Source organism: Scardinius erythrophthalmus, assembly GCF_964197995.2.
Source record: "Scardinius erythrophthalmus genome assembly, chromosome: 8".
Lineage (NCBI taxonomy): Eukaryota > Metazoa > Chordata > Actinopteri > Cypriniformes > Leuciscidae > Scardinius > Scardinius erythrophthalmus.
In genome coordinates, this window is record NC_138228.1 from 9,671,306 (window position 1) to 9,699,179 (window position 27,874).

The 27,874-nt window shown below is 37.5% G+C and overlaps 2 protein-coding genes across 15 annotated transcripts; both read left to right on the plus strand.

The window, feature by feature from the left end:
- Positions 1-85: 85 nt before the first annotated feature.
- rspry1 (ring finger and SPRY domain containing 1) lies at positions 86-16,265 on the plus strand. 5 transcript variants are annotated; one of them, XM_081372682.1, is made up of 15 exons: positions 86-477; positions 2,144-2,655; positions 4,729-4,781; positions 6,627-6,739; positions 7,600-7,726; positions 8,119-8,177; positions 9,150-9,216; positions 9,297-9,428; positions 9,766-9,881; positions 10,934-11,077; positions 11,439-11,550; positions 11,685-11,787; positions 11,872-12,024; positions 12,189-12,293; positions 15,200-16,265. In XM_081372682.1, exons 2-15 carry the CDS (start codon positions 2,294-2,296, stop codon positions 15,294-15,296), a joined length of 1,743 nt encoding a protein of 580 aa, XP_081228808.1. In that variant the 5' UTR covers positions 86-477; positions 2,144-2,293; the 3' UTR covers positions 15,297-16,265. The 5 variants fall into 5 exon arrangements, with proteins under 5 accessions (XP_081228808.1, XP_081228810.1, XP_081228811.1 ...); XM_081372684.1 differs by lacking the exon at positions 86-477 and adding an exon at positions 628-662; XM_081372685.1 differs by lacking the exon at positions 86-477 and adding an exon at positions 631-815.
- A 192-nt stretch (positions 16,266-16,457) lies between these two features.
- On the plus strand, positions 16,458-27,090 carry LOC308695168 (uncharacterized protein). Of its 10 annotated transcripts, none has more exons than XM_081373177.1 (11): positions 16,540-16,753; positions 16,967-17,047; positions 17,617-17,682; positions 17,833-17,906; positions 18,012-18,144; positions 21,383-21,582; positions 23,318-23,593; positions 24,413-24,583; positions 25,829-26,239; positions 26,355-26,421; positions 26,519-26,660. In XM_081373177.1, the coding sequence occupies exons 2-10, from the start codon at positions 16,986-16,988 to the stop codon at positions 26,390-26,392; spliced, it is 1,431 nt and encodes a 476-aa protein (XP_081229303.1). In that variant the 5' UTR covers positions 16,540-16,753; positions 16,967-16,985; the 3' UTR covers positions 26,393-26,421; positions 26,519-26,660. The 10 variants fall into 10 exon arrangements, with proteins under 10 accessions (XP_081229296.1, XP_081229303.1, XP_081229299.1 ...); XM_081373173.1 differs by having other exon boundaries at positions 17,599-17,682; positions 26,519-26,658; XM_081373178.1 differs by having other exon boundaries at positions 26,545-26,658.
- Positions 27,091-27,874: the final 784 nt, after the last annotated feature.

Here is a 27,874-nt window from a genome sequence, read left to right on the forward strand (position 1 = left end):
AACATCATTCTGTCTGTATGACAACACGACCACATGATGACGCAATTATACTGACGTAAAGAACAGCGGAATCACTTTTTGAACCGGTTCTCTAAAATGAACTGTTCAAAAGAACCATTTCGCGGAAATGAGTCTGACTTCCCATCACTGACACTACACACAGAGCGCTCATTGATCCTCTAGCTATTTATCTAACACTGATTCCAGTCAGTCAATGCTTTCAGTTCTCAGTCTAACGGTTACTTTCAGTATCAAACACTGGCTGGATCTGTCTTTGTTTGTGGGTCGACAAATTGTTGATTGTTGAAGTGGCTGTGTATGAGAGTACGAATCATTTACTTCTTTACTGAGAAGTAAAGCACACACACACACACACACACACACACACACACACACACACACACTTCCCGTGTAGTCTTTGTGTTCGGCCTACGGATCAGTGCTGCTGCATTTACCGAAAATTCTCCGCTTTACCGGGTGAGTAAATACTTGTCTCTGGAATATTTACATTGTTTGATGATAAAATACGTGTTAGTGTATGTGCCAAGTCAAAGGAAGCTTTAAACTGATGTTTTGTTCATCTGTTTGGAGGTGTGGCTAGTTGTATGGTTGCTAACGTTCATTTCTGACATGATGAAAAAGGCTGTTTTCAAGAAGACCGAGTGAGTTGACTGTCTAGACAGCATTGTTGGAATTATATTTACGTTAGTAACATTTGGGCATAGGCATGTGCGGTTTAAAAATCAGAATGTGGATAAGGAGACAGAATGACTACCTGAGTCACCATTTACTTTCATTATATGAAAATTCACAATGTAAGTAACGTGACATGGTGACTTGCGCTGTCTGTCTCAAACCATCTGCCTTACATCTATTTTTTTGTGTTTAATGGAAGAAAGAGAGTAATATAGGGATTAAAACCTCAATGGCAGATATTTTATTTATAGACGAACTGTCCCTTTAAATGCTGCCTACGGAGGCAGCTCACTAACGTTAGAGTTTGAGACGCAGCCAGAGACTCAAGTTTATTGACGCTAATTTACTGAAATGACTGCGTGCTGTTTATAAGCTTTCAGCGAAGTTGTAAATGACAGTGACTGTGTACACTGGTCAGTGTTCATTCATGTGTGAGTGGATTGTTTTGTTTAAAAGAGGTTTTCGTAAAGTTGTTTGGTGTGCTAGCTGTTAGTTAGCCGCTGCTAACACTGACAACTGCTGTAATCGCGTTTCCTAGCAAGAATATTTGTATAGTTTATGAATGTTTAATTACGTACTGCCTGCTGTTTAATGTAATTATTACACACTCTATCAATAACCTTGTGTAATCTGTGTATATGTTGGTTAATATCAAATTAGTCAGGTTAGGTTTTAGATATTACCAGGGATAATTGTTCTGTCTGTACTAGACACTTACAAACTATTGGCTAACTAAGGCTGTTCACCTTACAGCAAAACATTGTTCGCTAGACAAGCCCTGGATATTATTGTAACTAATAATATAATCATTAATGGCATAGTTACACCAATAGTATAAAATAATATTAATAATTAATATCATAATAAAAATGACCCATTTAATTAACAAATGTTGACCAAAATGCTGAATGTGTATATATATATATGTATATATGTGTGTGTGTATATATGTATGTATGTGTGTGTGTATATATATATATATATATATATATATATATATATATGTAGCCTATGTATATATGAAGAGTTCAGATGCAAAAGCCTCTAAGTGCCATCTGAAATATTCTTCTTGAATGATCATTTTTATCAAGCTTGTATATTTAAGTTCAATAATTTCACTTAAATGGCAATGCAAATTACATATTAATTGTCATTTAAGTGAAATTACTGAACGTACAAGCTTTATAAAAATGATCATTCTAGAAGAAAATTTCAGATGGCACTTAGAGGATTTTGCATCTGAACTCTTCATATGTATATATGTATGTATGTCTATGTATGTATATGTGTAGATGACATATATAATGTCATCATTAGATTAGTGGCTATCATCACTGTTTCAGTGTTTTACTTTGACAAGAATATTAGTGGGTCCTTTTAGCATTCTTTTTGCATGGTCATGTTTTCTGTCCACACTGATAATAATTTGATGCATAATCTTTTTCAGGAGTGAAAACCTCCCAAACTTTAGGATGCGTGCTGACTGCACCATCAGCTCTGCACGTCTGCGTCTGGCTGCTGATGGCCTGCAGTAGCACAATGACCGACACGTCTACCCGACCCGTACTAAGACACCCTCTAAAGTCCTTCAAATGATATGATAGTAGCCACCTGGATTGCATTCTGTGCCAGCAGGAGCCTCGTGCGGGTTCTACGACTCACCGTAGAACAGCTGCAGTCAGTGCAGTTTTGGCCCAGCCTCTCATCCGGTGGAGCCATGGGGAACAGCTGCGTGTGCAGAGAGGACAGTGATGTGGAGGAGGGATCAGCCCCTCGCAGGCAGCTCAGGCGAGTGGATAACTCTGTGTCTGATCCCCCAGAGGCCAGAGGCAGTCGGCCCAGGGACCCAGTTCGACCGCCCCGGCGAGGTCGAGGACCGCACGAGCCACGGCGGAAAAAACAAAACGTGGACGGTTTGGTACTGGACACGCTGGCCGTCATCAGGACTCTTGTTGACAAGTGAGTGAACCTTTAATGACGAGGAGATCTGCACAGATTTGTCATTAATTCTGGGTAGGAATGAATCATGTATGTCATATCAATTTCAGTTCCCCATTTTTGCACGTCAGCAATAACGTCACTCCGTCTTTGGCTAAAAGCATTGGCTTGCTATTGAACATACATTTGCATTGTGGGCTTGTTTTCCCAGTATTATTGTATACCACAGGGATGAAACAACGTCTGCAAGAGCTTCAATTTTTATAATAAAGAAGCTTTAAATCTGCAGATCTTATCGAGAAGCCTGGCAGAGCTCCGTAATGAACATGCCATTATTTATTTATTCATTCGTTCGCACAGCACCACATTTAATCTTAATGTATTATTGCCCAAGACAGCAGCTTGAGATAACAGAGCGCTTCTTCATGTTTCTTTAAGCAATTTGGCTTGATGTCAGAGTCGCCAGTCACTCTTCCTCTTTGTCACATGTTCTTGCACCTTCCTACACAGCCGGCCTACGGCTATCTAATGATGGATGTTCACTTTAGACAAGAAGTTGTTCTATGCGGCCATCAGATTTGGTGTCTCTGAACCTACCGTCTTATTTGTAAGGCCTGCATTATTGCCTGCTTATCTTAATAGCGTATGGTCGCTCTCTGTAGAGAATCTCAGATTACAGTTTTACACAATTTTTTCTTTCTGTTTTGACTTTTTTTTTTTTTTTTCTAAAGGACACAAGAGGGAGTGTCAGCTTTCTTTTTTCTTTTCATTTCATTTCTTTTTTTCTTTTTTACTTTTCTTTTTCACAGCTGGAATATATTTTGGCTGCTCAACCACATCCTTTGACAGCCGTTTTTTACGTGCTTGCACCTTAAACTGGCTGGATGATATGGCTGTGAGAAATCTCTATAATTTCAGACTTTTGAGGATCAATATTTGAATCTATTTCTACGTTTTTACTTCATTCAAGTTGTATTCTAAATGACGCACGATACACTATGCATCTATACACTATGAACTCAACAGTGTACAAATTCTGTCATTAATGACTCACCCTCATGTCGTTCCAAACACATAAGACCTTTGTTCATCTTCGGAACACAAACTAATATATTTTTGATGAAATCCAAGAGCTTTCTGTTAAGAAGCGACAAGAATATTTTTTTGTGCACAATAAAAACAAAAACAACGACTTTATTCGACAATTTCTTCTCTTCCGTGTCAGTCTCTGAGGCTGTTCACGTTGTAAACACTCATTATTGGCCGGCTCCTGCATCAACACCGTATGCATGCGTCTTGATGCTCACGTGAATAGCGTTAGAGACTGACATGGAAGAGGAGAAATTGTTGAACAAAGTCGTTATTTTGCACACAAAAAGTATTCTCATCTGGCTTTGAGTCAAAAAGGGTGTGGTGTGCGTGTGTGGGGGGGGGGATTGCGGTCTGTTCTGTGCAGAGCAGCAAATCAGTGTTTGTCTAATTAGAACATACCCCTGTGTGACCATTACACAACAATCTCACAGCAGTCAGACACCCATGGCTAGGGGCATTAGACCTCTCTCACTCTCTCTCACACTTTCTTCTTTTTTTTCCAACCACCCTCATAGCTATCTTTTCCTTGTCCTCATTTGCTATTTGAAAACATCACCCCTAATACCCACTAACCACTGATTTATGACTGACGAATGAACCACACTGGTGATACACCGCAGAGTAGAGGCAGATTTATTTTCCCTAAATGTCTCTGGTGGTGTTTTGATCGTGCCGGGCTCCCTCCAGGAGCACCTCAAGGGATTTTGCTATCGCTGCTTAGATTTACTGTTGCAGACCCAGGCTGCAAAATGGATGCATAGAGCCTAAAGCCAAAACAAGCAGCAGCGGTCTGCCCTCCAATAGCAATCCGTCATGTGTCGCACAATCACCCATTATACCATTAGGCTTTCATAACTAATGTCTAGAGCAGCTAAGGTCTAAATAAGATGCTTACACACTTGTGCACCCAGGGTGTGAGGCACACTGGCAAACAGTTTATATATTAGGCTGCTCTACTTTTTTTAAATTAACTTTTGTATTTGTTATTTTTTTTGGTTTCAGTGACCAAGAGCCACCGTACTCCATGATCACACTGCATGAAATGGCAGAGACAGGTGAGTCTAAGACACCTAAAACGCTGAAGCATTTGCATGTGGGCTTAAATTCTGATATTATTAATGCTATATGCTAATAAAAGCGACATTTTGCTAATGCTCCTTATATCATCCATTTGTCTCAACCAAGATTGCATATGGGTTGATGGAGGAGTAAAGTGTAAATACTATAAATATTGTTATTGTAATTAATGTATTACAGTACAGTAAAATAGTTTTTTTTTCTTTAATATTTTTTACAGTAAAATATATTACAATAGTAATATTTCTTATTTTGTTTGTTTTTATGTGATAATATATTTTTATTATATATTTGATGGTAATATTGAAATATAATCACACAATTTTGCCCAAATTGTGCAGCCCTATAAACAACCTGGATTTTTTTTTTTAATCACTTTTTAAATTGCAATCACAATTTTTGTCTGAAAAATGGCGATTATTATATTTTTCCTCCAAATCGTGCAGCCTGACCACCTCCTGAGGTGACTGGATTGTTATCCACCTCAAATGCGTCTTTTAGGGCCTTTACGCGTGGTCTTTTTATGATTGTGCAGCTATTCAATGTGTGATGTCTAAAACCCCCCTAAAATACCCGAAGAGAACAATCTGTTAGCATTCCTAATCCTATTCATCTCAATGATGGATGCCTGAAACTAACCAACCTAGATGGTGCCATCTTTGGTCCTTTCTACTTCATTATTTTCTGCTTGCTTGTTAAACGATGTCTACTTCATCTACTAAAATATAAAAGCTAAAATGTGAAATGTTGAATGAGTAGCTACATTTGAATGGTTGTCAGTGGAGAAACGGTGTAGTTATTAGCCGAAGTGAACCAGCCAAACCTTGCTTCCCTCGTTCCCAGCTTGTTTACTTTCCATCAGGGGAACAAGTGCAGCTTGTTGTGACCCTCTGGCTACTGATTAAGTTATTAGGCTGTTAATCTAACAGCGGAAGCTGTGGAAGCTCTGTGTATATTAGTGATGGCTGCTTTTGAAGTTTGGCTCGTGCCCTGTGCTGCCATTGTCATGCCGTCTCTCTGTTCTGTTGCATTAGCTGAAGTTACGGTGGGTGTGAAGTGACCTAATGGGTCATGGCTCAGCTGTAGACTTTAGAGTCCCTTAGAGCCTCACAACAAAGACAGTGTATGATCATGAGTATACGCTACACTGCTTGTGCTTGATTACAAGAGCTGTGCGCTGCTGTTTCGTTACTTGCCCTTTTTGCATACAAATTTACTCTGTAGCTTTTTTAATTACTCATGGATGTTACCTTTACTGCTGTAATGCTGAGGGGTTGTTTGGGTCTGTATATGGACCAGACTCTAATCAGAGGTCAAAATTGAGCAAGATCATGTGATCACAGGTCGCCAGCTTGCTTCTTTTCTAGCGCCATTGCCAAAGCCTCTGTGACGGTTGATTTTATTCTTTGTGCATCTGTTGCTCTGAGCTGAGCCTGCATGTTGTGGTTTGAGACTGTGGCGTCAGGTGGCTGCTAAAAGCTTCATGCAGGAGTAAACAGGTTGAAACATTACCCTGGGCTTTAAGACTCAGATCAAAACTCCTTGAAGAGCATTTTAGTGTAGTATAATATGTAGTAATTTTTGCAATTTATCTCATTTGGTCATCATCATCATCATCATCATCATAGACCATCTGCTCTCAAGATGTTGGCATTAGCCACTGGAAAAAAACATATCAGTCAAACAATAACTTCCAATGTTGTTTGAAAGTATAGTCATAATAATGGCTCTGTAATGCACAAAGCATGTCGCATAGACCGAACTTCTGTTTGTTCTTCACCGTCCCCTTTTGTCTCTGTCCCTCTCTGTTTCTCACACTGTAGATGATGGCTGGTTGGAAGTGGTGCAGTCTTTGATTAGGGTAATTCCTCTGGATGACCCACTAGGACCGGCCGTAATAACCCTTCTACTGGATGAATGCCCTTTGCCCACCAAAGTGAGTTCACATCTGCATTATCACAACATTGACTGCCATATTATTTTTCCATCTCTGTTTTCACTAATGGGCAGTAATGCAACTCTATTTTTGCTCGCACTTTGAAAATGGACCACAACATTTCCCTAGTATTTGAGTTTATGCTGCTTTTGAGTAAAATTCCTCTCTCCTTCCTCTTTAATATTGATATCATCAGCAAATACTTCTGAAATGTTTCTTTTTCACATTTTATGTTGATCTCAAGATTAAAAACTATGATAGATTCTGTTTACAGTTTATAATTCAGACAGAATTGCGCGTTAAGGCAGGTCTTATGATGTTACACCTGTTTTTGTACTGATGCCAAATGTATCAATCATTTGTTATTAATTGTCCTCTTTTGCCTTATTAAATGTCCTCTTTTGGAGTCCATCAATTTCCAAGTAAAAAAAATCATAAAAAATTGTAAAGTAATTAATTCAATAGATTATCTATGAAGTAACTATATTGTGATTTTATATCAAGATTTTTTTATACTTTTATTCTGCAAGGATGCATTAAATTGATCAAAAGTGACAGAAAATATTATTCTTTTCAATCCTGAAAAAAAATCAGGGTTTCCACAAAAATATTAAGCAGCACAACTGTTTTCAATATTGATAATAAGAAATGTTTACATTACATTTTAAAATATATTAAAGTAAAAAAAAAACTTTTTGTTTTAAATTTAAATAATATTTCACAATATTACTTTTTTTTCTGTATTTTTGATGCAAAAAAATTCAACCTTGGTGTGCATAAGAGACTTCTTTCAAAAACATAAATAAATTCTGACCTATTTGCAAATTCAAGCATTGATGAAGAGTTAATTGTTTTGTCAGGATGCTCTGCAGAAGTTGTCGGACATGTTGAATCTGAGTGCTGCTGTGGCGCGTCAGGATGCCCTCATCCCAGCCAAACACCGCAACACCACAGCAGTCCTGGGCTGTCTGGCTGAGAAACTGGCAGGTGAGGGACATGCAGATGCACACACACACACACACTACATTTGATGTCCAGTCATTTCAAACAATTTCATGTAAGGGACCAGATTTTAAGATTGTTTAAAATGAATCCTAGATCTGTTGCATCTTGTTTTACGTCATCTTTGCACTAGCATTCCTCTGAAGCTAAAGAGCTGCATTTGCAGTCTGTGAAGACCTGTCATGCCTGAGCATGCTGCAGGCTTCCTTAGAGGACTGTGATTTGACAGCTCTGCTGAGGCTGCAGCACACAAACACATGCACACACTGTCCAGTTCTCTGTTTGAAGACATGTGCTTCTGTTTTTAAGGTCAAACACATTACCCAAAGGAATCATTTGGTTAATACTGTGGTACTTCATCTTGTTACTTTCTACAGGTCCAGCGAGCATTGCGCTCCTCAGCCCTGGAACTCTGGAGTACTTACTGGAGAGTTTGGTGAGAGAATTGAGTGTTTTATTACACATACCGACTAACAGGGTAGTTATAAAAGGGGTCACATCATGGGAAACTAGATTTTCTTTCTTCTTTTGAGTTAAATGTTTTTCACAGACTTATTCTGTAACATTCACAACGCAAAGCTTACTTGTCAGTCCACTGAAAAGATTTGCAAAATTAGGTTAATTAGAAGTCTGTGTGGTTAAGATTTCACAGCTGTGAGCACATTAACATACACCACCATTCAAAACTTTGGGGTCAGTAAGGCAAAGTAATACTTTTATTCAGAAAGTACGCAAAAGTGGCAGTAAAGACATTTATAATGCTGTAAAATAAATAAGTTCTGTTCTTTTGGACTTTCTATTCATAAAAGAATCTTGAAAAATAAATTCATTAGGGTTTCCACAAAAATATTATGCTGAACAAGTGTTTTCAAGATTGATAATAATAAATGTTTCTTGAGCATCAAATCAGCATATTAGAATGATTTCTTTAGTATTATGTGACACTGAAGACTGGATGAATGATGCTTAAAAATGCAGCTTTGCAATCACAGGGATAAATTAGATTTGAAATTATATTAAAATAGAAAATGGTTATTTTAAATTGTAATAATATTTCACAAAATTGCTATTGTTTTTACTGCATTTTTGATCAATTGAAGGCAGCCTTGGTGAGCATAAGATACTTCTTTCAAAAACATAAAAAAAATCATACTGACCCTAAACTTTTGAATGACAGTGTATAATTGCATACAATCTGTACATTATGAAACTTTTAACATTAATAGTGGACTAATTTATTTGTAAAAATGTAAATGCTCAAAAGTGTAGAATATGGTCCCTTTAAAGCTCATCTAAACAGTGCCTCATCCCAGTTTGGAGATCACCTTAACTCATTTTATGTTAATGCTATAGTTTTGCGTTTAATGTTGGTATTAAAGCCATTAACGTGGTTTTATTGGTCTTCTAGAGTTCTGAGGCCCATCCCACTGTCATGCTGTTTGCTCTCATCGCTTTAGAGAAGTTCTCTCAAACCAGTAAGTATGATGTCAATTCAAAATGTTCAGACTTTTTTTGGGGAAAAAGGTACTTTAATGAGAACCTGTCTTTGTCTCAGGTGAGAACAAGTTAACAGTGTCGGAATCATGTATCAGTAAACGTTTGTCTGTTCTGGAGTCCTGGTCAGATCATCCTGACTATCTAAAGCGTCAAGTGGGCTTCTGTGCCCAGTGGAGTCTTGATAACCTCTGTGAGTAACTTTCATTGCAAATGGCATGCATAACTTTTTTTTTTTGAATGGTAATCAGGACTTTAGGTGTTTTGTAGCTTTTACTGAGACTTTTTAAATTAAAAAGAACTTAACAAATAAATATTTTCCACAGAATGTAAAATCTTTTCAGTATTTTTTAAATATCCTTCTGAATTCTGTGCACTTGCTATGGCAAAAAACACAATTAGTATTAATCGTTATCTTAACTGTTTGTGTTTTGTGATGATTTTGTAGATTTAAGTCGAATATTATATTAATATCCTTGTATGATGTGTCTCACTGATAATTTTATCTTTGGTTACTCTTTGGCCTGTAGTTATCAAAGAGGGGCGCCAGTTTACCTATGAGAAGGTCAACTTAAACAACATCAATGCCATGCTGAACAGTAATGATGTCAGCGAATATCTCAAGATCTCGCCTACTGGACTTGAGGTGAGAGACAAACCATTATTGTAATTGTGGGTAACATTCTGCTAAATGGATTGTAAGATGTGTTCAACAGAATGGAACAAACTGCTCTCTGATTGGTAGCTAAAATACATTTATTTAGAGCTCTTCCAAAATGCAAATAAAAACCAATTAAATGTACACACAGGGCACGGGGGGTGTTGTAGAGTAATGAATTCTTTGCAGTCTTCCTGTTAAGGAACAGTTTCACTTCAGGTTAGGACATTCTATAAACAAAACCTCTTTTGTACACTTAGTACCAGTTCTAAGCATGCCTTAACACAGTGGTTCTCAAACTTCTTCTGCCAGGCCTCCCTTTTGTAGAGAAAAATAGAGCTTTTGCATAACAATCTGCTGACTGTACACTCTCTCTTAAGCCAGGCTCAGACTACAGGAGTTTTTAAATCTTATCCGATTGTGAAATCTGGTTGCATCACGCATATAAGGAGAATCTTCACAGATTTTCTTTTTTCTAGTCTCAAATATGCACACACTACAAGATTTGAAAATCGTGGCACATCACACACACTACAAGATATTCTTAAGATTATCATGCCAGATTTAGCACCTCACGGAGAAGCGGATGTAAACAAAATGGATACTTTGTCGAGGCAACTTGCTGTAGACAATTATATGAGGAGACCTTATAAAGGCAGTCGTGTTGTTGACACATTTCAACGAGCCATTTCTCCATCTCTGTGGTCCACCGGACCCGTACAGCTGCTTGTTTCACGATCACCATTTCAAAAGTTCGGTCACTTCCGTCTCCTTGTAGACTTGTCTCTCATTGGCTATTGTGGAAGTAATCATAGTCGTTATCATCCCGATTTAAAATCCTAAATATCAAACCTGTTTGATATTGTTGTCCTGGCCCTGATGTGTCTGTGGGCAGATCGGAAGATTTAAGATTTGATCTGTAAACGCTGTCTTAACATGTTCACCTATTGTGGAAGAAGCTAGTTATAACCATAAAAAACAAGTAATGAATTGTGATTAGATTGTCTAATGTGAGTAATCTTTTTTTTTTTTTTTTCTAGGCACGTTGTGATGCGTCTTCATTTGAGAGCGTCCGCTGCACGTTCTGTGTGGATTCGGGGGTTTGGTACTATGAGGTCACAGTCATCACCTCTGGCGTCATGCAAATTGGCTGGGCAACCAAGGACAGCAAGTTTCTTAACCATGTGCGTTTCTGGTTATGTTTAGATATTTCTCTCATTCTTAGGTTTATGTTCTCATATTTACATGAAGAGTACAGTGTTTATATGAACATTCCTATTTGGTTTGCTCAGAATGTAATGGCATTATATTTAATTTAACATAATATACACTACCATTCAAAAATCTGTGATCACATTGTTGGGATGAATTCAGCAAGGATGCTTGATCAAAAATGACATAAAAAAATAATAAAAAAAAATGACCAGTGGCCTGTTATATACAATTTTCTTTTTATAGGTATATTAAAAACAAAATAATAGTTCTGTACCACATTAATGAAGAAAGAAACTATAGTGAGAAGATCATAATTGTGTGTTTGTACAGGAGGGTTATGGGATTGGAGATGATGAGTACTCGTGTGCGTATGATGGCTGCAGGCAGCTGATCTGGTACAACGCTCGCAGTAAACCTCACTCCCACCCCTGCTGGAAAGAAGGTTTGTGCGGTGCTTCCTGTTCAGCACCTGTAACACAATTATTTGATTGTTTCTTACACTTACTTTATTTCATCATTTTAAGAAAAAAAAGTTGTTTGCAAAGATTTGTGAGCAGTGTTCTCTGGAATCTCTAGGTGATGCCATTGGCTTCCTGCTGGACCTCAGCAAGAAGCAGATGATTTTCTATCTAAACGGACACCAGCTGCCTCCTGAGAAGCAGGTGTTCTCCTCTGCCACGTAAGCAAGACTCATTTTCCTTACCACAAGACTTAAAACAAATGTTTATGGAGCTTTTTGAACACTTGCTTTACCTTGTCTTAGGTCTGGCTTTTTCGCTGCAGCCAGTTTCATGTCCTACCAACAGTGTGAGTTCAACTTTGGAGCCAAGCCCTTCCGCCATCCCCCCTCCTTCAAATTCAACACATTTAATGAGTTTGCCTCGCTCGCATCAGACGAGAAAATCATTCTGCCCAGGTTTGCACTGCTTATTAGATTTCTGTACACAGGGCAAATTATCAATGATTGTTATGTAAATGTGAATAATGCATTAGTTATCACCTAAAGCAGGTGACTCATACCGTTCGTTCATGCCAAACAAAGACAACATAAAATTGCTCGTTCTCTGTCTTTTATTTCAGACACAGGCGCCTGGCTTTGCTCAAGCAGGTTAGCATCAGAGATAACTGCTGCACCCTCTGCTGTGACCAGATGGCCGACACTGAACTGAGACCCTGTTTGCACAGGTACAAAGTTCAGCATATAGAATCAGTGTTTACACCACTGGGTTTATGGGTAAAGGGATGTGATGGAGGCTCACAGTTTGCTCAAGAAAGCCGGATTGATTTGCGTGGCTGAATTGGAGTAGATAAAACTAACTGTTGCTATGAGAATTAAGACATTTAGAACATATTTGTCCTCTTGCATTAAAGGAGAACTTGGTAACTTTTTTAACTTAATAAAACTGTCTAGAAATCATTTGGATGGTTAAACAACCTGTTCTGGTGATATTGGTGACTTTCCCCACTCCCCCCAGCGTTCCCAGGCGGAAAACCAACCTTGCAACTTGGGGACTACCATCCCGGCAAGATAGAAATTGGAAGTCTTGTGAGAAGCGAGAATGAGAACGAGAACGAGCGCGAAACACAAATTGCTTTACGGCAATTCGACATAAACACACAGGCATGTATGATGTATTACCAGATTACCCACCTCGGTAGACATAGCTCCACACGATACAGTTGGCTTGCTCCGATCAAAACAAACGCACATGAGCAGCGGTAGAGAGGGGGAGGAGGCCGCCGCAAGTGAGTTTTTTACGACCGTGTTGTGAAATATACGCCCCCCCACAGCTGTAGGGGGAGCTCGTGGGGAAAACATGCGACAACAAAAGGAAAAATCAGCGAAGAAGTGACTAGAGTTCGCTAGAGTTGCCGAGCTCTCCTTTAAAGTGGCGCTATGCGGCTTTGGCAATTTCTTTGCTGTTTTCTCACTTTTTGCTCGCGGGTTTCTCTATAGAGCTCCCCCTACAGCTTCGGAATAGATATTTGACAACACTGTCGTAAAAACTCGTTGGCGACTCTCCCCCCTCCCATCTTCTCCCTCTGGTCATGTGCATTTGTTTTCAAAGAAGCCGGCGAACGCCATGCCCACTGAGGTGTGTATGATACACAGAAGGCTTGCATATAAATGTATGTGTGCAGTGCTGTAAAGCAACTCGTTACATCGCGAGACCTGATATCACGCGATACTTCCTGACGCTGAGCCCAAAGTTGCAAGGGTGGTTTTTCCGCTCACAGGCGCTAGGGGGAAGCGAGACGGCCACCATTCAACCCGAAAAAAAGTCATATAACCATTCCAATGATTCCGAAGCTGTTCATTTAAGGTAAATTAAGCTAAAAAAGCCCCCCCTTTAAAGGAACACTCCACCATTTTTTCATATTAAACTATGTTATTCCCTTAACTAAGACGAGTTGATACATACCTGCACTCAATCGCTCTGGCGCGCGGCGACACTTTGATAGCACTTAGCTTAGCCCAGTTCATTCATTAGGGACCAAACAGAGATGAAGTTAGAAGCGACCAAACACCTCCACGTTTTCCCTATTTAAATACAGTTACACGAGTAGTTACACGAGTAGTTACACGACCAAGTATGGTGACACAAAATAAAACATGACGCTTTTCTTAGCGCACTTAGCACTTGGGAGCACTTCGACTCGGCGCAGTAAAAAGTCACGCCTGAAAAATCCTCTCCCCCTCTCCCTCTCACTTCTGTCATTAGAACCAACTTTTTACTGCTCCCAAGTGCTATTCCGCCATACATTATAGTTATCATTTTTACCCGCTTAGAAAAGCGTCACGTTTTCTTTTGTGTCACCATACTTGGTTGTGTAACTACTCGTGTAACTGTATTTAAATAGAGAAAACGTGGAGGTGTTTGGTCCCTTCTAGCTTCATCTCTGTTTGGTCCCTAATGAATGAACTGGGCTAAGCTAAAGCCCAATTTATACTTCTGCGTCGAACTCACGCCGTATCTACGTCGTAGGCTGTGTGTAGCGCGCGTACTCTTCGGCGTACCCTGACGTGCACAATTCTACGCGTCAATTCTATGCGGACGCAAACGCTGTGATTGGTCTGCTTGAACCCCTCCCTTGGGTTTCACATGCTCCCTCTGCATGAGTAATTGCACGTCAACGCGGACAACGACGCAGAAGTGTAAATTAAAACCAACACGTTGCCTACAGCGTAGATGCTCCGGCGTAGGTCCGACGCAGAAGTATAAATCAGCCTTAAGTGCTATCAAAGTGTCACCGCGCGCCAGAGCGATTGAGTGCACGCACTGAGACGAGAGAGGTATGCATCAACTGTGGACGGTGGAGTGTTCCTTTAAGCCAAAATGAGTGAAGTAAGATAAATATGATAGTGTATTAATAAATATTTGGCGTTATTTTCCTTTGTTCGGTGGTAGCCAATTATTGAGCATTAACTGTGACGTAAGAAGCCTATAGAGTGCAACAGTTGGGGTACCTTAAGTAAAAATCATGTTCATTTTCATTAGGTGAATTGATTTTTAATGATAACTTGAAAACTGTTAATGACAGACATACTGTGTGCTACAAGGTTTGTTTATTAGCTTTTTGTTTAAGCTATCAGCCTACATTATTTCAACATATTTTTATAAATAAATCCTGGTGGAAAAACTACATTACTCATGATTCTGCAAAATATTTTTTATTCGTTTTTTTTTTATTATGTCTTTCGCAGTGCTTCATTGGATTGTAGTTCTTTACCTCATTCCCTCACTTATCCATACCTTTTTCCTTTTTGTCTGATTTTTAAATACTTTTTTGCTTCAAAATGTTGCGATTTACTTCGCTGGTTGGATTGGTTCATGGCTTACAACTCTTTTACAAAGACTTTTTAAAATTCCTGTTGTAAAAACAAATTAGAAAAATATCCTATTAGTGATTTTAGGAATCACAACATTATATTATAATGAACGATGGATATTCATTTTGAGATTTGCTGAAGGTTACTTTTAAAGATGGGATGTCATGGGAGATTTAAACCTATTATTGATTACTGTTATATCTTCTCTTTGTGCTGAACAATTCAACTCATCTTCTGTTTCTTTGTGTGATGTCTTCAGTGGGATTTGTATGGAGTGTGCCTTACAGCTGGAAACGTGCCCACTGTGTCGCCAAGACATCCAGACACGAGTCAGACTCATTTCCCACGTGTCCTGACATCAGCCCACCAACCCTAGATGTGGACTTTCCCCCCTCAAGCTTCCATCCTGTCCAGTCCCCTCTGTCCGAGAAATCAACCTGACCAATCGAATCACGATGCTGTCTCAGGATTGGATGCGGCAGCGTGGACATTTGACAGATGGAGTAGACCTTCCTTAAAACCGGAGGGAAGAAGAGAGTGAAAACTACACTGTTGCACTCCAAGACGGCCCCAATCAGAGGGTTGTTGAGCGAACCTGGAGGTTTAAAGGCTTCTGGGAATTTTTAATATGCTTTTCCAGGAACAGATAAATTATGGAACAAATGCATCCATTACATTCTGATCTGTCTTTGAGTCTCGCCCCTCAAGCTCTGGTCAGGATTTATTGTGTGTCTGTTCAGACTTGTTAAATATATATGTGACGTCCCTCATGTTTTTTTTTTTAAATTCCAAGTTACAATCTCAACAGGAAACGCCAGTGTCTTAACCACTTTGTTTCCTCTTTATGTTCATGCCTGCCTCAGAAAACCAATTATTATTCCGCTCCCATCAGACTTGATTGTACTTGAAACTGTTTTGGTTTGATTGCCCCACATTCTGAATATGATTGCAAAATGTCTTGATGAATCAAGACCCTGTGATTGATTTTTTTTTTTTTTTTTATAGTATTTTACATTGATGTATAATGCAAAGTCCATTTAGAAATAAATGAAGCCAAATTACATTAGGTAAAATGACACAATTGAGTGATAACTGATTCCATCAGACTAAAAGGGCAATCCTTAAATGAGATTTTGGGTAATTTCGTGTGTGGTTAATGCACATATCAGTGTCCTAATGCTGCTGATGCTTAATGTGAACTTTCTTAAGCAGTTAGAGACTGAAATCTCCAGCGCTCCCAAAGATAAGAGAGTATGATTGAATTAAGAATCTTTCACTTTTTTGAATTGTGATGTTTGTAATAAATGTCTGTTTTATGTGTTGCACGATTGTCGTTATGTTACGTTATTTACTCATTTCAACAGTGATTTGCAAAATCCAATGCACTCAAGAGCTAAATAGAACTACAAAGTGATATTATCTGTTGCAAATTGCATTCCTGAGTAACTAAATGACGGCTGCATGCCTCATAGTCCTTAGCAGCATACTTAAATAAACATCACATCTCCACATAAAGAAGGCGCAGGACTGAGCAGGCAGTGTGGTGACGTCATTGGTCTCGTCGTTGGTCTTCCTGTCCGATAGGAGGCGCCACACGCTTCCTCAAATACACTTGTTCATCGAAAGGAAGTCGGATCGAGAGTGTGTTGCAGGTCCTTTGGCGGAGTCCCTCATCAGTGATTCTTATTCATCTCTATTATACCCAATTTTCATCTAAAAATAATCTTATATTTATTGATCTCGTGCAGAGATGACAAATTAATCCATTTATCGCGATATAAAGCAGCAGGAATATAACCGAAGATCTACGCAGGTAAGATGGGCTACACAACAATTCAGTGCTTTCATAACAATAGTTTGACAAGTATTAGACGTTATTTTAACTGTAGACCATATATATGGTTGTTTTATTAAAATAATAGTTGAGTAGATGCTGGATTTGCCGTGCAACCAAAACTCAATTGTGTCTCGCGCGGCGCGATATTATGCAAATTTAGATTGTTTATTGTAATTTATTAAACTGCAGTTCATTTAGAAGAGACCAAATGTCGGCGTGGGCGCAGAAAGCTGGGGGCAGAAGACCACCACCAAAACATAGTGGAGGAAGGTATGTGAGGAACTTACAGGCTTTGTTTCAAAACACTGAGAGCTGCCTCGTTCTGGGCTAGAGGTCGTTTGACTATTTATGTTTGCAACATTTGAAGAGTTAATATTTTTTTAAAGTGCTTTCTAGCTTGGCAACTCACTAGGTTTTAACACACAGCCTACGTTTTACATTTCTGATGTTATGTTAAAGGGATAGTTCACCCAAAAATGAAAATTCTGTCATCATTTACTCTCCCTCAAGTTGTTCCAAACCTGTATGACTTTCTTTCTTCTGGTGACACAAAAGAAGATATTTTGAAGAAAGTCGGTAACCAAACGACTGATGGACCCCATTGACTTCCATAGCAGGAAAAAAAAAATACTATGGATGTCAATGGGGACCAGCAACTGTTTAATTACAAACCTTCTTTAAAATATCTTCTTTTGTGTTTAGCAGAAGAAAGGAAATCATACAGGTTTGGAACAACTTGAGGGAGAGTAAATGATGACAGAATTTTCATTTTTGGGTGAACTATCCCTTTAATTATAATCATGTTGATTTACTTCATGCAGTGTCCTAAATCCTCTCAGATCTTTTCGAAGAACACCATATCCTATGAGGGAGGACAGAAAAGATGACCTTCCACAATCTGAGAGGTGACTAAAACAGTGTTAAGTCTATAAAACCCTTATATAGATTCTTCTTTCACATATCTGTTTCTCCCAAATATACATATACTTCTTTGTGAGCGATTCAATACTGATCTGAACTCCATCTAAACGCCTTTCCCCCAATCATACCTCAAGTTTTGAAAGCTTAGAAGAAGAGATTGACTACTCTGGCACAGCTGACTATGAGCATTCACCGCATCAGTCAACGGGTATTATTTTTCATATAATGGTTTTTCATTAAAGAACTTGATTTCGCACTTCTACTGCTGTTTCTGTTGTGGAAAATCTTTTCTGAGCGTCTTTGTTTGCATCAGCTGTTTCACCTGAAGAATACGAGGCATCAGTTCAACGCACTGCCATATATGAGAAGTTCTTGCAGCAGCTACACAGAGACGGAGCTAGACAGCCTGCAGACTGTGTCGTCCTGTCTGTGAATAACCAGGATGTGTGAGTATATGCCTCAAATAGCAGTAAAATTCTCTCGCATTATTATTGTGTGAAATTTGCTTCTTTTATGTATTAAATGGAAATGCAATTTTCAAACTTTTTTTCCCAGAGTTAGCACATGAAAATATGGGAATGTTTACCCATTCTGTGCAATTTTAGTTTTCTGAAAAGTCTCTGGTGTTTGGATTAAGATTTGTATTAGGAGCCATCCTTGAATTCTGTTGGATATGCTATTATTTAAATAATTTATGAGAAATTAAATGAAAATTAAATATGCCTTTAAAATTTATTTATTTTTTAAATCCAGTATTCTAAATGTTCATTATTAGGCAAAAATGTGTCCACTATTTAGGGTGTGTTCACACTTGTAGTTCGGTTTGTTTTGTCCGGACCAAAAAAAGAGAACATTTAGTCCTGGTCCGCTTAACGTTCAGACAGGCATTTTATCACCGAACCTAGGTACATGTTCACAACCTGATTTATTACGTTTATTTCGCGACGGAACTTAACGAAAATCCAAAACAATGCTGTGTGCTGGGATAAATGCGCTCGTTGTACGCGTGTAGCTACGTATGATGATATTTTGACCAGCTGAGAACTCGTGAAGAGCTTGTAAAATGTGTAAAGGAGTCAAAATAATGGCAGGAATCCCTCCGTCACACACGTAAACGAAGATCTTCTGCGAGAAGACACTGTTCTGATGCCGGTATTGAACTGTGATGGGTGACTATGGCGAGAAAAAACAGGTGTGTGTGAACATTGTGCGTTCATATTTCATTCGAACCACACCAGAGTTCGTTTGCAAGTGGTCTCGGTCTGCTTGTTTGGTGCGCACCAGGGTTCGGATGGTACCGCAAATGAACCACACTAACAGAGCAAACGCACCAGGGTACGTTTTAATCGACCCAAACATGCCAAGTGTGAACACCCTTTTTCTTTACAATTCACTTTCAGTCTCCTTATAATCCTTATAAATTAATAAATAAATAAAATCCACTAATATCACTATTTTACACTGCTATTCCAGTGGACAAAAACAATGAAAATCTTTGAGCATAAAATGAAACCTTTGAGCATAACATTTTGCCAAACTCTAGAAATTCTCCAAAAAGAGGTTAATAATAAATAAAAAAGTTTAAAAATGGATTTGTATATTATGTAAATTATATTTATCCAGCAAATCAAACACAAATGTTTACACCACGTGGTCTCACAAAAAATTAAAATCAAGCAACCCCCCTCAACAAACAAATTTTTATATATGACTTCTGAATCCTAATCTCAAAGCTGCGGAAACACATGGTGGTACAAACCTTGCATCATTTTATGGTACCACTGTGTCATGTGATGCATTCAATTGGGGTCTTTAGAGCCCTGCCATAAAAACTGTAGTAAGAGTATGCTTTTATGCTGCTGTTAAACTTTCTAAATGTTCTATTTCACATTTCTAAAAGAGGGTAATAATAAAAAGACATTTAAAATATTCTCATAAAAAAAAAATACATATACAGTACCAGTGAAAAGTTTGGAAACATTACTATTTTTAATGTTTTTGAAAGAAGTCTCTTATGCTCATCAAGCCTGCAGTAAAAAAACAAAAAAACAAAAACAAAACAGTAATATTATGAAATATTATTACAATTTAAAATCATGGTTCTCTTTTTTTAATATATTTTAAAATGTAATTTATTTTTGTGATGCAAAGCTGAATTTTCATCAGCAAGTACTCCAGTCTTTGGTGTCTTATGATCCTTCAGAAATCATTCTAATATGCTGATTTGATACTCAGTTATTATCAATGATGGAAACAGTTGTGCTGTTTAATATATTTTTTTTGAATACTTTTTTCAGGATTCATTGATGAGTAAAACGTTAACAGCATTTATTCATAAAAACAGCATTTATTCAAAATAAAAACATTTCTAAATCGTTACCATCACCTTTTATCAATTTAACGCATCCTTGTTGAATTAAAGTACTAATTTCTTTAAAAAAATAGTTATTGTTCCCAAACTTTTGAACGGTAGTGTATATTGTTACAAAAGATTTCTATTCTAAATAAATAGTTCTTTTTAACTTTTTATTCATCAAATAATCCTGAAAAAAGTATCTCAGGTTATAAAAAAAATATTAAGCAGCACAACTGTTTCCAACATTGATCATAAATCAGCATATTAGAATGATTTCTGAAGGATCATAAGACACCAAAGACTGGAGTACTTGCTGATGAAAATTCAGCTTTGCATCACAAAAATAAATTACATTTTAAAGTATATTAAAAAAGAGAACCATTATTTTAAATTGTAATAATATTTCATAATATTACTGTTTTTTGTTGTTGTTGTTTTTTTTGTTTTAACTGCAGGCTTGATGAGCATAAGAGACTTCTTTCAAAAACATTAAAAATAGTATTGTTTCCAAACTTTTGACTGGTACTGTATATATTTATATATAAAATACAATATATATTGCAGGGAGAATTAGTTTTTTTTTTTGCACATGACTGATTTATTCGTGTACATTTTCTGTCTCCTAAACAAACTTTCACATTTTCCATGAAAGAATAAATATGTCCAGACAATCCTTGTTAATTTACCATAATACAAAGGAGCTTCTTTGAGAAGTGGTGATATTCAAAATGTTCAGTAATCAAGCCATATTCATATCAAGTAATTAGACAAAAACTCAAACGTTCTACTAACAAAAGGGCAAATACATCTTTAAACATGGAGGTTTTTAATTTACATTACATAAAATGCATATTTCTGTTTTTAATGATATACCATTATTGAAACAAAATAGACAGTCCCATTTAAGTGATCTGATTAATATTTCTTGTCATAAATGTGTTGATAGAAATATTTCAAATTTGAATCAAATCAGTTTTACAGTATTTGAACACTAGTCATTTAGTTGTGTAAATTTGTGTAAAATTATGATATTAGTATGTAACTTTCACTTATTTTGATGTCTTTTGGGATTTTTTTTTTCTCTCGGAGAAAACTAATGCCACACACAAAAGCATTTATTCAGCTAAAACAAATGAAACAACCTTATCTTATTTTCTAATGTTTATAATGCTAAGCAGATTTGTGTTGGTTTATTCATTATTCATTAAATCTCTACCCTTTCATTACTGCATATATAAGCCAGGCCACACTCAACAACCTCACATTTCCTCACGACATGCCCTGAAGCATGGTTCTCAATAACCAGATCTCTTCTTCTTCTTTCAAAGGGATTACCCCAAATCGATAGGCCAGTGTTTGCAGGAACGTGGCCTCTCGGTGGAAATGCTTTACCTGCAGGTGGAATCAGGCCTGACCCGGGCCCTCCAAGATGTCCGCTCCGACGGTTCCCCCTTATGTATTCTTGTCGAGCAGACTAATGTAACACTCTCCTCGTGCACAGTAATCATATTTTCAGAGTCCCTCAAAAGTAAGTCCTGACTCCCACAATTTATCTCCCAATAAAACCACTTAAATGTACTTCAAACAATAGTTAAATAACCTTATATAGTAGCTACAGAGAAAATACCCTAGACTTGGTGGTGGGCATTTTTTTAAGTATGAACTAGTGTGATCATTTACTCCTGTGATTGCACCAAAAAGACAGGCACTGATATATTCTAAAAATATACTGTAACTTTCAGAACAGCCCAAAAAGATAATTCATTTATATGAACTGCAAAACTTTACAAAAAAAGCTGTTTGTGTATCTTGTGGTAGTTAAAAACTAAATTGCAAACACACAAACCGGATCTTAGAGTAGAAACATGCTTTGTTATAAAATAGTTGTGGAAAAACATTTTTTTTTTAAATAACCTTAGGGAAAAGAAAAAAATATTCCCCTCTAAAGTTTTTTATTTATAATTTTTTTCTTTTTTAGCTGTGTTACGGCCACATCTCATCTTATTTTTTCTCAAGTCCTTTGTTTTGATGAAAAAAATTATTCACAATCCCCCAAATTAAACCATACAACAGCTTGTAGTTTTGCCCCGGTTTTACACTTTCTTTCTTTTCTTTTTTTTTCTTTTTTTTTCACAAACATAATTCATAAGATCATTTTGAATGGTCCAAATAAATTAAGCATACATTCTTTACAAAAAAATACGTTATTATAACAGGTTTTGGTACAAATATGTTACCAATCAACAGTTTTTAAATCTTTAAATTGCACCATTAAAACCAAGCAATGATTCATCAATGTGTTGTGTTAGACACACATATGTAAAAATCATCTAAACAATCACAATAACACCACATTAAAATAGTTGAAATGCCCTTAATTCTGATATTATAATTAATGCCCACCACTTGATTTAAAAAAACACTGTTAATAATATATAATGTATTTCAGATGTTTCATATTATTTTTATTATTAATGTTTTTTATTTATATTTCTATAAAACCTCACCTTGCTGGTAAGTTCTCTGAAGGCTGGTATACACATTTTCAGACACTAGGCATCATACACTCACCAACTGTGGTTACAGAGAAAAACGAAACGACTGAGGATCACACACTACCAGACTTACAAATCGTTTCGAACACAACAGAATATGTATGACAAATAAAAACAATATGTGTTCTAAAACCTGCTCAAAATATCAAACATGTTTGACATCCTCCGAATGGGCTAAAAAACGGTCAATGTAGAGCATTACTAAATATTATCAAAATTGTTACACTGTTTTAGCCTCACTTCAATATTGAATCTATTAAAGCGCAGATCATTCCTTTTAAACGCGTGAACTGAATTGTTGAATGTTCCCAGTGAAGGAATTCGTTATTGCTGAATGTCAAAACTGAATTACATTGTGAACAAGACCAATGATCAAAAGTCTAAAAGATTTATCTCATGCACATTGCTTCCTCATATTATACACAGTACATTTGGTCCAAAACAACTTTTAAAAGCAATCTTATATAAACTTCTAATCTGTTAAATCTGTCCTTTACTAAAAACTTACAAGCGCGCTCATGAACGAGTCGTTTGAGCGCATACTGAATTGAATGTGGTAATTGGGTTAAGCAGTGGTTGCCAGATTGCAGCATGTTGCTGATGAGGTAGAACTCTTGTGCGCACTGCTTAGACTGCAGCGGCTCACACTGAGCGCCATATGTAACCCCCCTCCCTCCTCTGGCTGACCCTTCCTCTGCCTCTCTGCAGTTCATCGAAACATGCCCAAAGAACAGGCCATGGAGTTTGTGATTGTGGAGTTCAGGCGCTTGAGCGGTTCTCGGCGTGTGCTGGACCCCACGGAGGCCGCGGCACGGGCGGCTGAGCTGACGGAGGACTACCTGGAGCGTGGCAAGCTGGAGCGCCACACTGTTCCCTCTGCCACCCGCCACCTGCTCTTTCTCCTGGCCGAAGGTCTGCACCTGTACCCAGAGGAGCTCAGCACACTGGCCGAGTATCTTCAAAACCGCCAGGACCATCTGCGAGGTGAACATGCTTCCATGTCCTGGCCTAGTTACCTTCATATTCAAATTGTGTTGTCTTCATAAGTGTGTAATTCTCATGTTGCTCTTAATTTGCACATTATTATTATTGAATCACCTTAAACTAGATGTATTTATGAATGATCAAATTCAATACACATTTTAATAATAATACACAATTTATTTCTTTTTAATTCTTTTTTAAATGTAGAATATTTACTCTGGAAGTTTTGAAGCATTTCTGTTAATCCACCAAGCATGGACTGTCAATGATGATATATCGGTCTGTCACTAGCACTTTATTTAAAATATGAATATTTAAAATAAATAATTAAATTACATGTAAATAATTGTATTTATATAATTTATTTACTTCTAGTCTTAGTAGTTTAATTTGTTTAACTTGTATATAATTTTATTAAATTATGTATATGTATATATGTATTAATTTTTATTTATTTAACATTTAAAATATGAATTATTCATATAATACATTTTACATTTTATATTTTAAATAATGTATAATTATAAATATTTGACTTGCAAGAATATTTCTTCCTCGTTTTCCATATTCCCTTGGCTCCACGCACCTGAAGAAAAATGATTTTTTGGTCAATTTAGTGCACAAAATTATTTCTAATTTCTTCTAGTTTTTATAAATATGTGACTTGAATTAAATTATTAAATAATTATTATAATAATCCGAGCCACAATAAAATTAAATAAAGATCACAGCCAGTCTATAAAATTGCATTGTGTATGCATTGTATTTATTTTTGTGTAGAAACATCTCTTTATTACTTATTTGTTCTTTCTTCCTCAGTATCTTCCGCTGAAGTTGACAGTGAGGTTGCTCCTGTGATCAACAGCCTGCCTCCAGGGTTAGGAAAGCCTCCACCACTTCTGCCTGCTGGTTCTGGACCACCAAGAGAGCAGACAAACCCACCCTCAGGGTCAGGAGATGCACCCCCAGGACATCACATGGGATTGCAAGGTTTGTTTTTAGGGCACAGGATGAAATACAGTGCTAAATGAAAAAAAAAAAAAATGAAAAAAGTATATATATATATATATATATATATATATACACACTCACCTAAGGGATTATTAGGAACACCTGTTCAATTTCTCATTAATGCAATTATCTAATCAACTAATCACATGGCAGTTGCTTCAATGCATTTAGGGGTGTGGTCCTGGTCAAGACAATCTCCTGAACTCCAAACTGAATGTCAGAATGGGAAAGAAAGGTGATTTAAGCAATTTTGAGCGTGGCATGGTTGTTGGTGCCAGACGGGCCGGTCTGAGTATTTCACAATCTGCTCAGTTACTGGGATTTTCACGCACAACCATTTCTAGGGTTTACAAATAATGGTGTGAAAAGGGAAAAACATCCAGTATGCGGCAGTCCTGTGGGCCAAAATGCCTTGTTGATGCTAGAGGTCAGAGGAGTATGGGCCGACTGATTCAAGCTGATAGAAGAGCAACTTTGACTGAAATAACCACTCGTTACAACCGAGGTATGTAGCAAAGCATTTGTGAAGCCACAACACACACAACCTTGAGGCGGATGGGCTACAACAGCAGAAGACCCCACCGGGTACCACTCATCTCCACTACAAATAGGAAAAAGAGGCTACAATTTGCACGAGCTCACCAAAATTGGGCAGTTGAAGACTGGAAAAATGTTGCCTGGTCTGATGAGTCTCGATTTCTGTTGAGACATTCAGATGGTAGAGTCAGAATTTGGCGTAAACAGAATGAGAACATGGATCCATCATGCCTTGTTACCACTATGCAGGCTGGTGGTGGTGGTGTAATGGTGTGGGGGATGTTTTCTTGGCACACTTTAGGCCCCTTAGTGCCAATTGGGCATCGTTTAAATGCCACGGCCTACCTGAGCATTGTTTCTGACCATGTCCATCCCTTTATGACCACCATGTACCCATCCTCTGATGGCTACTTCCAGCAGGATAATGCACCATGTCACAAAGCTTGAATCATTTCAAACTGGTTTCTTGAACATGACAATGAGTTCACTGTACTAAAATGGCCCCCACAGTCACCAGATCTCAACCCAATAGAGCATCTTTGGGATGTGGTGGAACCCACAAATCTCCATCAACTGCAAGATGCTATCCTATCAATATGGGCCAATAAAAAAAATCATACATTAATTTGTTGAACCTGTTTGTGATACTTGCGTGGTATTTGAATACAGTATTCTCTGTGTTTCCAGGCTCATATCCTAAGACGAAACCACCTCCTTTGCTTTCAATGCATAATCTAAAGCCACCTTCCAACAGACCAACTGCCCACCACAGTCTTTTACCTTCTCGGGCCCCTTCAGTCTCTCACGGTCCTTCATTTAATCTTCAGCCATCTAGAGGGCCAGTAGCCACTTACAGTCTTGACAAGCCGCAACCTCTCTTAGGCCCAGCACCTATACATTGGCCCTCTCCCACCCGTGCCGCTTTGCTTGACACTCCGCCTCTTGGTTTCCAGTCCTCTAGAGGACTATTGCAGCATCCGGGCTCTCATGCATTGCATAAGACGCCTCTTATCTGTGGACCCCCACCGCAGAATGGACCCCATGGTCCTAGAGCACCGCCACCTTCACTCAGGAGCCTTCATATGGGAGCCCCAACAGGTCAGCACTTTCTCATGTTCTCAAGTCTTTTTAGAGCACTATTGATGTGGAAGGATCTGTCACTAATTTTTCTGATTTTTCTTTTCTTTTGGTTCCTTTTTTTTTTTTTTTCCAGGTTTAGGTCCGCGGCCGCCACGACGCCTGCTCCCTTGATTCTCTCAGGACACCCGATTAAATCATAGGCCAGTGTTGTCACGTGGGACAGTTCTTACATTTTGGACTTAAGCAGTTTGTGATACTTGTGTGAAGTTGAAGTTTGTTTTTCGTTTTTTATTTTAGGAACCTGCCTTTTGTGTTTCTTTCAGGATCCCATGAGATGTTTAAAGATGTACCGATATGGAAAAAGCCACAGTGGTGTTCTCTTTATTTCCACAGGTGTAAACTAATTTCTTAGAATAAATCTGAAATATTTCAGTGACATAAGTTGAGTTTTCTGAATGTGTTTAACAGTTCTATTCTCTGTACAATGATTGGATGTATTTCAAATACAATTTTTGGTATAAGGCTATTTAGAATTTAGATGAACGGTAGATGAGTTTTGACTTCTAGGGACCATATTCACAAAAACATCGTTTTTTTAAGATAATTATAAAAAGCATAAAAATTGTTCATTAAAAAAAAAATCTTAACCATTTACTGCATAATTTTTTTTTAAAATATATTTTGTATTTTAAGAAAAGAGATAAGAATATATATATATATTTGGAATACATTGTTTTTGTTTTTAAGATTTTTTTAATTTATTTTCGGCCTGATCATGTACATTTTGACTGGTCAAAAATTCCATTCAATTCCATGTTTCTCAGTACAAATTCACTCCAATTTCGAATTAAATTGTGCCGTCTGACTGCAATTTTCAGGTCATGCCACATATTTTTTATTGGACTGAAGTCATTTATTCTTTGGAACATTGTTCTACTGACAAAGGGGTCGCTGCTCTGAACAGATCTTTGGCTGACTAACACAGGCACCCCTTGTGGATTTTGGCTCAATCTTTTTTTGTTTCTCTTGCTTAAGAAACACCAGAGCAAGATGCTGCCATCACCGTGCTTGACAGTAGGGATAATGTTATGTAACGTGCAGGAACAAATCATTTAGACCAATTGTTTTAACTGGTTCAATTGATTGAATTGAAAAGATCTCAAAAGAATCGTCAATTTCTACATAAATTTTTCGCATATGCTCAGAAAACTGTACGGATCACATTTGTAATACTTTTATGGTGTTTTTTATTTATTGTGGAGCTCGATTGCCCCTTTCACTTTCCTAATTTAGAAAAAATGGCCAAGATATTATTCAAAAATTTACTTTTTGTGTTCCACTGAAGAAATATAGATTTCATAACAATTTCGAACAACATGAGGGCGAGTAAATAATGATTAAGTTTATGGTGAATTATTTATTTAACAAACATACATAGAAACAGGTCTGACTTAAATATGACATTAAAACAACCTGATAATTTCCTCAGTATTATGATGGTAAGGTTAAAAACTTTATCACAATCATTATGGGTTTGTCTTCAAGTGGGTGGTTTAACTAAGAGGGCATGTAATTAACTCTTCTCTCATGAACTCCTTTGAACAATTGATAGATCCTAATGATAGACACCAAGAGTTTTCTACTAGCCTACAT